Here is a 10,434-nt window from a genome sequence, read left to right as displayed (position 1 = left end):
TACTAAAAGCCCACACAGCAGGAAACGTACAATATATGTTAAATATGTCAAAGAAAATGACAGCTGACACAGGAAGACAGAGGGAATTGGATGGGTACTTGGGGACCAGGCTTTCTTTCTGCCGGTAGAAGTTGCCCGTATGCACAGATCTAGAATCCGCTTGCGTTCCCCAAACCTGATCTTAACCATCAGGGGAACAACGCAACATCAAAGTACGTTCATCCTACTTTGCTTTATTATGGAGAGGGAGGATCAGTAGATCACTTTGAAGAATGACGCTTTAAAGTGAGTTGAGTTGGGTGGAGCCAGAAGGCTAAAGTGGGAGGTACATGTTTGTGGGTGTGGCCATCTACACTTGGGGATATATATGTTCTCTGTCTATCCATGAGTTTGGTCTCTCCTCTGCTCTTTCTCCCTCCTTCCTTCTCTCCCTCTCCTGTTCCACTGAGTTGACCAGACTTGACTGTCCTGCACCCTTTACCCTCCCTCAGTCAAAAAGCCCCAAAAACCTTTAAAAATGGAGGCAGTCAAGAAGAAGATGCTTATGTTGAAGCTGGATAAGGAGAATGCTCTGGACGCGGCAGAACAAGCCGATACTGACAAGAAGGCAGCCGAGGAGAGGAGCAAGCAGGTGGGCCAACAACATTAAAGAGAAGGGAGGGGCTCTATCATGGATAGGAACATGGACACCTTGAGCGGTCAAGGAGCCTATTATAGGCTACTACTACCCTAGGGAGCAAAACTGGTTACAATGACGTAATTTATTTTGCGTCATGGTCAGGTTGTATATTTATTGTACAAGGACGTTTTTTCCGAAGTCTTTTTAGTGACCAGAAAAAGACGTGTGGCTGTGTCATAAATGGCATCCTAGTCCCTATGTATAACACTACTTCTGACCAGAGCCCTGTTTGTATTGTCTGTACAAGTAGAAATCCAATTAACCGCCAGAAAATGTCATTTTAACGTCCCATGACAAATTTTGCCCACTGGGACGGATGGGGGGTGGAAGTCTTGAAAGGTGAAATAGCTTATAGGTTTCCATGATGTGGCTGTGTTATTGAAAATGGTCAGCGGTAGTCATCTGCTTAGATATAACTCAGTTACAACCCCTTGGCCTGTCATTGTTAAAAGTTTAAAAAGTTCATAAGTAATTAGTCAAAATGTGAAATGTTAAACCGATATTGCAATATACTGGTTAGTGAAAGAGTCATCTCACCTGCTTTTCTAGATGTGTTTGTAACAGATTTGTGTATATATATATATATATATATATATATATATATATATATATATATATATATATATATATATATATACTTGTAAGGGTTTTATTTTACATTCCAGTGATTTAATGTATTATTCTTGAAAATGAGAACAAAAGTTCATGACATTACTCTAAATACTAGAGGTTAGGATATGGTTAAGAATAGGACCGAGTTAACTGGACTCAACAACTGAATCCAAAGTGAACCCTGTCCAGGAAAAAAAAAAACACTGGAAAATTCAAAACCATGCCAAGACAACTTGATAGAAACTTTAGACCATATTTCTCTCATTAGCAAGGCCAGACAGGCTGTCTGTCAAGGCTGGAGTGGTTTAGCTAGTGATCTCTCCACTGAGAAATTGTGAAGAGCTAGACACTAGGATGGAATACGACAGTGGATCCATTCACTGAGTGATTGTCCATCCAGAGGTAGTATTTATATCTAGATGGCGTTGAAGTGGAACCACGCCAGGCCTGTCATCAGGCTTTAGGTTATTTGTGACAAGAGGACAGGTGAGGCGGCTGCAGAGACGGGTTCAAATAGTATTTGTTTTCTTTCAAATACTTTAAAAAAATCTTGCCTGGCGCAATGGAGCCAATGGAATAGTCTCAAAAGTGTAAAACCGGCCCATGTGCCACCCCAGGAAGGCTCAATCAAATGCTCAAAGTATTTTAAAGAAGAAAACTACTATTTGAACCCAGGCTTGGGTGACAGTCAAGATGCCTTGATGAATGGATATGGACAGGGCTATGAGGCTATCAGTTAACAAATACTATTTTCACACTAATGAGCCGAGCTTTACTGTGCTGGCCTGGTTATGTATCCACCATAGTTGCTTGAACCTTGTTGAAAAGGTCAAGGTGAAAAGAAAATGTCAGAGTCAGCACAGTACGACTCAGGTCCGCACCATAGTGTGATAAGAGTGTGCAAATCTCACGCGCCCTTTCTCCATCTCTCTTTCCTCTTCTTGCCCTCCCTCCTCCTCTCACTCTCTCTCTCTCAGCACGAGGATGAGTTGCTGCAGATGCAAAAGAAGCTGAAGGGAACTGAGGATGAGCTGGACAAATACTCTGAGGCCTTGAAGGATGCCCAGGAGAAATTGGAGGTTGCGGACAAGAAGGCCGCAGATGTAAGTGTGTTGTGTTCTTCCTAGGTCTTACATGAAGTATTATGAGGACAAAAGTATTACGAGGACAATAGTATTACGAGGACAATGTGTTTCGGAGGACGCATGTCTCTCGACCTTTGCCTCTTCAGAGTCCGTACAGAAGATGCAGCGATGAGACAAGACTGTAATTACCAATTTGATTCCACGAAATTGGGGAGAAACATGGGTAGTCAGATGCTTTAGTAAGTCACAAATAAGAGCTTTGAACATGGAGCGATGCAGGTTCTGTGCAGGTACCCATTAAGCATTTAGCAAGCTTGAAGGCACCAAAAGCCTCATACATGCTCATAGTACATACTGTATGTCAAAGCAAACACACTTGTACTATGACACCACTTCCAGCAGCATCTGGTCTCCTATCCAGGGACCAACCAGGATCAACCCTGCTTAGCTTCAGAGGCAAGCCAGCAGTTGGATGCAGGGTGGTACTGACCACAGGAGGTTAAACCTGGTGCCTAGTGTCTCTCCCCTCCCACCCATTCTTCTCATTCCCTCCGGTCACCGATCCACAGCTGCTGCTGTTTTATCCACATATTCTGACCATGATGTCATCCAGTCGAACTGTGACTATCACACTAATCATGCTACCATTTTAGGGACAATAATCATCGATATTCTCACTAGAGTTTGTCAAGTCTGGTCCTGGGGACCAGGCTTTTGTTCCAGCCCAGCACTAACACATCTGATTTAACTAATCAATAAGCCCTTGAGTTGCATCAGGAGTGCTAGTGCTGGGCTAAAACAAAAGCTTGTACACCCTGTTAGTCCAAAGGAACAGGTTTGAAAAACCCCGGATCTAGTTGCTGTTATGTTACTAGCGATAGAAACTCAAGACACTAACCATCTCCAAAGTCATCAGAGCAACAGATACTATAACCATTCTGACTTTCTGAACAACACATGACATTTGGATTCACGAGCCATAGTGCCTTTACCCATACATTGCCAATGTTTTAGTTAAGTCAAGGAGTATGTGAAAACCACAGAGCCCTGCATGTTTCTGGGATGATAACTTAGTGACAGTTTTTGACTGACACTTTTAGTCCTCTTTGGTGACAGTTAATTTTGAGCAGTAAACCGCTGGAGTTAAGGGTTAACCCTCATGCTAGGAAGCTAAGATACAATTCAAAGGTTTGGTTTTCATGCTAATTTTGGATAGTGCACACAGGCTGTACTATCTGAACGCTCCCCAAAGAAAGGAATAGAATATAACAGACTTTTTCTTGTCAATTTGCACAGATATTGTTATTTTTGCTGTGACACTAAATACAAACATAACAGACTGGGAGCAGGACAGGGTCAGCCACAGAGCAGCGCCCCTGGAGAAGTTTGGGGATTAAGGGCTTTGCTCAAGGGCACAGTTGCTGTAGATGGCATGTGAGTTATTGATGCCAGCAATCCTCTAGTTGCCAGGCCACTTTTTCCACTGGGATTTGAACCTCCCATTTACCAACCTCCCTCTCTAACCTTGAGGCTATCAAGGCCAAGACTATACTTGGGTTGCCAATCTCATCCGAGTCCCCTCCCCCTTTCTATTTCTTTACTGTTCTCTTCCTCTAGTTGTTTAGGTGTCTTTTTCTCATTCTACAATTTCCCTTGCATTCCCTTTGTCTCTGTAATTCTCTCTCTTCCCTCTCTCTGTATTTCCCCTAGTTGACTGTAATGAAGTGCTTTTCTCCGGACTCTAGATATAGAACAAACAGCAGCTGTCATCATAATAATTTTCCTCAATAGGAAGAATGCATGGAATGACCATGTTAAAATACCAGAGGAGCTTAGGTGTGTTGCAGTAAATAGGTCTTGTGGTGCCATGGAGTGATGATTACCCAATGACTCGTATGGCCAAGGTCATTACGGGTGTTATGTGCTCTTGTCTGGTCAGCCTGCCCTACGCTGTCTGTACAGTTATGTGGCAAAATCATGTGACTGTGCGTGTGTGAGCTTCAACATTGCGTTTAATGGTCTGAAAGGGGGACAGAATGGGTCATAACAGAAATACCAGAGGAGGGGGATGTACAGCTCAACATTTGAGTTCAAATGTTTCATATGAAATGACAGTACAGAATGTCACCTTTTCATTTGAGGGTATTTTCATACATTATCTTTTAGAAATGAAAACACTTTATATCTTGCCCCCCCCCCCCCCCCCCCCCATTCGAAGATGTCATAAGTGTTTGGACAAATTGCAATCATACTGTATTAAAGTAGTCAAAGGTGTAGTATTTGGTCACATATTCCTAGCACACATTGTCTACTCTACAAACTTGATGGATGGATATGCAGTTTGTTTAGGTTGTGTTTCGGATAATGTTTTGCTCAAAATGAATGGTGAAAAATGTCTTATGTAATTTTTGAGTAAATGTTATTGTAAATAAGAATAGATATTTTTTAACACTTCTACATTAATGCGGATGCTACCTTGATTACGGATAATCGTGAATGAATCATGAATAATGACAATCATACCCCCAAAATCATGAATAAAGATCATACCCCAAGAAAACGCTAACCTCCCATGTTATCGGTAATGGTGAGAAGATAGCATATTTTGTTGTAGCCTCTAAACGGCATCTCACTTGCCATTACTCATGGTTGATTCATGATTTTTCTTAATCATGGAATTATTCGGATTCATTTAGAAGTGTTCAGAAACATCTTATCTACTCACTTAGAAAGAAAATTACTCCAGTCATCATTCACCGTTCAGTTACTATTGGGCAAAGCATAGCACAACCAAAACAAACTGCAATTGTATACAAAATGGTTGTAGTCACAAGCTTAATGTAGTCATTGCGTGCAAGAAATATGTCCAAATACCTCTGATTTCTTCACATGGGTGGAACCAGATACATAAAGTGATTTCATTTCTAAACGGTAAAACAGATATGTATAAAAAAATACCTCAAATAAAAGGTGACATTATGTACTGTCGTCTCATGAAACATTTGATCTCAAATCCAAAATGCTGGAGTATAGAGCCAAATGTAACATTTTTGCTTCTGTCCATACGAAGGGGAGTGTTCTTTTGCCTGGCTACCCATACACCTTACTATATACCACATCCACGGACATTCGTTTTTTTCTCCGCAATGAGTCTGGATCTGAGGACCTCCCCGACCCTACACCAAATGCGAACACATTCGGGCAGTCTTATTGGTCCAGAAAGCGATAGGTTGGACCAGAGCTAGAACACTCTTGGGTAAAGCAGCGGTTTGAAAATTAGTCATTGGCGTTGATACTCTGATTTGGTTAGAGACAATCCCTAATTACTTTGTTTTGTACAACTCCCCTCGTGCCCCTCATCACCAGAAATGACTTCAATGGTGGCATCCTCAGACTAATTAAAGTATGTAGCGAACGACAGAGCAGTCGAAGAATTTAGGGTGCATTGTCAGGATACATGTATTTAGGTTGACCCCCGCCTTCTTTCCCCTATAGCTGGTTATGTCCTAAATATCTTCCCCAGAATAGAATCATTGTTGCATAGAGACAACTAGATCAACATGAAGCAATAGTGTCAAAGAGATTAGTGAAGGGCATTTATCCCTGCAGTGTATTCAGATCTCTCCAAATGTTGCTCTGCACTGTGTGTGTGTTTGTGACTGTGTGTGCTTTTTTCCCTGTGGTCCTCTTGCGTGTGTGCGTGCGTGCGAGTGTGTGTGTGTGTGTGTGTGTCGTTTCCAGTGTTACTGAGTCTCAGAGGAGTCAGAGTTCTAAACAGTTGGGACAGACCTCTCTTTAACCTACGTGGACCTTCTGCCTCTCTCCACATGCTCGGGATTAGCGTCATAATAAGCAACGCTAAAGGACAGTTTTATGACTGCCTGAGGATGCCTAGCTCCTTATGCTCTTGTATTAAATCAAGGGTACCCAGCTTTCAGCAAGAGGATAAAGAGCAACTCAATCTTCGAACATTAAGGAGCTCTCAAAGCTCCGGTCTTTCAGCAGCACTACTTAGCCAGCAGCTAATGGCTAAAACTAATGTCCATTCAACTCCTGCTGAAGGCATAGTTTAGCATGCAGTATTTACTAACAGCTAACACATTTTAGCATGTAGGCTACCGCTATGCCCTTTCTTACCATGATAACTCCTGCTAACAAATTGTGGCTGAAATCTAGGTCTAGGAAATCTAGGTCTAGATGTATCCTAAATTTTCCTCTGTGTCCAATTCACTAAGACCTTAAAATGGTCCACACACAAGGAAAAAGTTGCAAAGAATGCGCAACAGAGCCCCCCCCCCCAAATCCTCAAACAGTTCTACAGTTGCACCATTGAGAGCATCTTGACTGGCTGCATCACTGCTTGTATGGCAACTGCACTGCCCTCACTACAGAGGGTGGTGCGGACAGCCCAGTACATCACTAGGGCGGAGCTCCCTGCCATCCAGGACCTCTACATTAGGCGGTGTGAAGGCCTGAAAAATTGTTAAAGACTCCAGCCACCCAAGCCATAAACTCTTCTCTCTGCTTCCACATGGCAAGTGGTACTGAAGCATCAAGTCTGACAACAACAGCTCCTAAACAGTTTCTATCCTCAAGCCATAAGACTGCTAAATAGCTAACGAAATGGCTACACTGACTATCTGCATTGACCCTTCTATAATTTTGGGGGGTCTCTATACACATTCACACACACACAAAATTTGCAAACACACACAACATGTGTGGCCGTTTAACGTTGGGCTGTTTAAGATCAGGGAAGATTATTTGTTTTTCTATGAGCATGGCCTTATTTCTATGACAGCAAATTGGATGACTGTCATTCATACGCCATTCGTCCAGCACAATATAACATTGATAGGTTTAAGCTACTACATGATACTTGAATGTGACCTATACCCATCATGAGGTTGCTGTAACATAGCCTATAAATGAAACTTTAAAAAGTAGGTGCACAGGTCAAGAGACAAATTGGAGTAATCAAGGTGACAGACAGTGACACATTCAATATCGCCTTGCACACTCTTGCCTGCATCTAGCTGATCTGGGGTGTAATCATTAGTCCAAACAGTTGCAACTAAAATGAGAGTTTATATTGGGCAAATTCAGATAGGTCCATCCCCGTTCTGTTCCGTTTGTTTCCGTTTAAAGAAACGCAACCGAATTGGCGGAATGAATACACCTACACACACAGTTCACTTTCATAGCAGCCACATACAAACAGCATCATCACTTTGTTTGTTGAATTATTCCTTCTCACATCTACGCGCTCTCCTCCTTTCACTTTTTCCCTTTGCTTGTGGACTTCAGTGCACAACACAACATCTGTCTGTGACAAGGCAAAAAAATGTATCCAAGCCAAACCTTCATACCAAAACCACTAACCGCTACACAGCCTACATCATCATCATATTAGCTGACGCCGTAGTCAACATAGTTACTAGAACTAAAGTGCTATTAAACACACTCTCCCACAATCCAATCCATTTGTAAGATCACACAGTACAGTTACACCGGCGGGCCCCAGTGGCAATAAATGCATAAAACCAAAAGCTTACCTTCACTTGGAAAAGTTACAGTGTAGGATAACCTTAGCTAGCTAACATAAATAGCATTCCTCAGGTTTTGAGTAGGCTAAATTAGCTGCATTAGCTAGCTAAGTAAGTAAGTAAGTGAAAGGTAAACTAGGAAGAAGAAGAAAATACAATGAAATATGGCTAGCTCTATCTCTCTGCTACTTCTTCTTAATTTTTTTTATAAATTAATTTGTTCAAAACGGTTCAACTGTTGTCTTTCTTTGAGTCAACAACTCACCACACGTTATGCACTGCAGTGCTAGATAGCTGTAGCTTATGCTTTCAGTACTAGATTCATTCTATGATCCTTTGATTGGATGAGCAACATGTCAGTTAATGCTGCATGAGCTCTGATAGGTTGGAGGATGTCCTCCGGAAGTCTTCATAATTACTGTTTAAGTCTATGGAAGTGGGTGAGAACCATGAGCCTCCTAAGTTTTGTATCTTACACAGAGGAGGACAGCAGCTAGCTGCAGCTAGCACCATGGTGCTATCCTACAGTACTATTGAGGCTACTGTAAACCTTCATTGCAAAACACACACACACACACACACCATATACGCTGTTGCTACTCTGTTTATCATTCATCCTGATGCCTAGTCACCCTACCCCTATACATATATAATTATACCACTCCAGTATCCCTGCACATTGTAAAGATTGTGTTAGCAGACTCTGGAACTGACCCTGTAAATAGCTTACTTACTTTTTTGTTCCACTTGACTTTTTGTATTTATTTTATTGTACTACTGGATTGTTGGGAAAGAGCAAGAAAGGCATTTCACTGTACTTGTGCATTGTGACAATGAAACTTTAAACGTGAAAATAACCTCAACTTAACTAAGACACAAATGTCATGGAATAATAGACTTACTGCTACAAACTTAGTTCTACATCTAAATAGACCCATATACAAGTAACATTTCACAGTTATGTAAATGTATAGGGATACTTTGGCCATAGCAATGCAGAATCACTGACCACATTTACATGCACACCAAATATCCCGTTATTTTTCAGAATACTCAAGTATTCTGTTTTTGAGTTGACTCATATAAACATCATATCCCGTTTACAATAAAAAGCTTGTATTCAGGTTGAGAACCCTGGATAAGATGCTTCGGATATGCTGATCTAAAACGGGATATTGTGGCATGTAAAAGTCTTGTCCCGTTTACTGCCATTATATACGAAACTGAGCCTGCGCGGACCGTGAAAAACCGCGTTCTGCAACAACAACATGATTTTGCATTTTCTCAAGAGATGCTGAAATAAGTATTTATCCACTACATGTGAGAGGTTATAGGCCTACAGTCGGTGTCCATATTTGTTACTATTCCATTTAACCCATGTGAATTTAAATTAGTAATATTCTGTTTATTCATGACTACAGGGATAATTATGTGAAGAATATCAAAGGTGCATGTAAACAGCTTATCCCGAATAAAACCTTAGCGGGATATGAGCTTCTATTCGGAATACTGTGTGCATGTAAACTTGGTCAATGTGCAGAAACTCACTCAACGTCTAAAATTGTCTCACAGTGCCAAACATGTGGTCTGGGGCGACACTTGGTGGTCACAACTGGACGTGCAAGTGAACAATCAATTCACCTACTGAGAACCATTCACACGAGTGAACCATTCATACCACACGAGTGAGTAACAAGGTCGGAAGAAAACAAGGAGGGACTTCCTGGACTTGAACAATTAGAAATGCTTATTTTCTTTTTCTATTGGAAACGGTTTTAATCTTTTCAATTGAGTGCCCTAATAAACACAATCCTGGTAGTGAGAGACAGGAAGGGAGGGCCAAGACCTGTTTGAAACACAAAAACCTTCACAGCTCTGTTTATTCACTGAAATTGAAGAGTTCAATTCCATTCAAAACACTTTATCTCACAAGGAAATATTATTTTGGGCATAATTGAATTATTAGCTAGGCCTGATGTTTTCATAACCCATCTTTAAACCAAAATTTAACAAGACAATGTGCATTTTCTTGTTTTATATCACACTGAATTTAGTGATGGCTCACAAGTAGTGACTTGATTTGTGTGTGTGTTGTGGTGCATGTCTCAGCATCCTCAAGTTGTTGTGCAACAGGAAGGAATGAAGAAGCAGTCATATTTGGTATCTGGAGGCTTCAGGTGTAATGTGTTGACAAGCAAACAAATGTACACATACAAAGCAAGTAGTCACATATGATGAACAAGTAGGCATTCCATACAAAATAGCCTGTAGATAGACACACACTTACACCATTCAAACAAATGTGTACTAAATCGTGATGTTGAGATGACATTCTCATGCAGGTGAATCCCCCCTTACATGTACTTTCATTTGCTACATCGGGAGTGGCTTGGAATGCGAGTGATTTATAAATGAAACGTCACTTCACCTGGTCAGGACACGTGTAACCAAGGAGTGCTTTCCGGTCGAAGATACATTGTGCTCAATGTGCTGACGGGATCATTTTTTAAAC

General features: G+C 41.3%; 1 protein-coding gene across 8 annotated transcripts in view; it reads left to right on the top strand.

The window, feature by feature from the left end:
- Nucleotides 1–355: 355 nt before the first annotated feature.
- Nucleotides 356–10,434, top strand: part of tpm3 (tropomyosin 3) — a 36,376-nt gene continuing 26,297 nt past the window's right edge. For all 8 annotated transcript variants that reach the window (XR_016493592.1, XR_016493591.1, XM_021560345.3 and 5 more), the window contains exons 1-2: nt 356–631; nt 2,269–2,394. Coding sequence is in view for 6 of the 8 variants with exons in the window: in XM_021560345.3 (XP_021416020.1) it covers nt 518–631; nt 2,269–2,394 (240 nt within the window). In the remaining 2 variants the exon portion in view is untranslated. The remainder of the gene's footprint in view (nt 632–2,268; nt 2,395–10,434) is intronic.

The sequence above is a fragment of the Oncorhynchus mykiss genome, chromosome 30 (genome assembly GCF_057628025.1).
Source record: "Oncorhynchus mykiss isolate SJ-2025 chromosome 30, ASM5762802v1, whole genome shotgun sequence".
NCBI classification, from domain to species: domain Eukaryota; kingdom Metazoa; phylum Chordata; class Actinopteri; order Salmoniformes; family Salmonidae; genus Oncorhynchus; species Oncorhynchus mykiss.
This window is presented reverse-complemented; position numbering and strand designations above follow the sequence as displayed.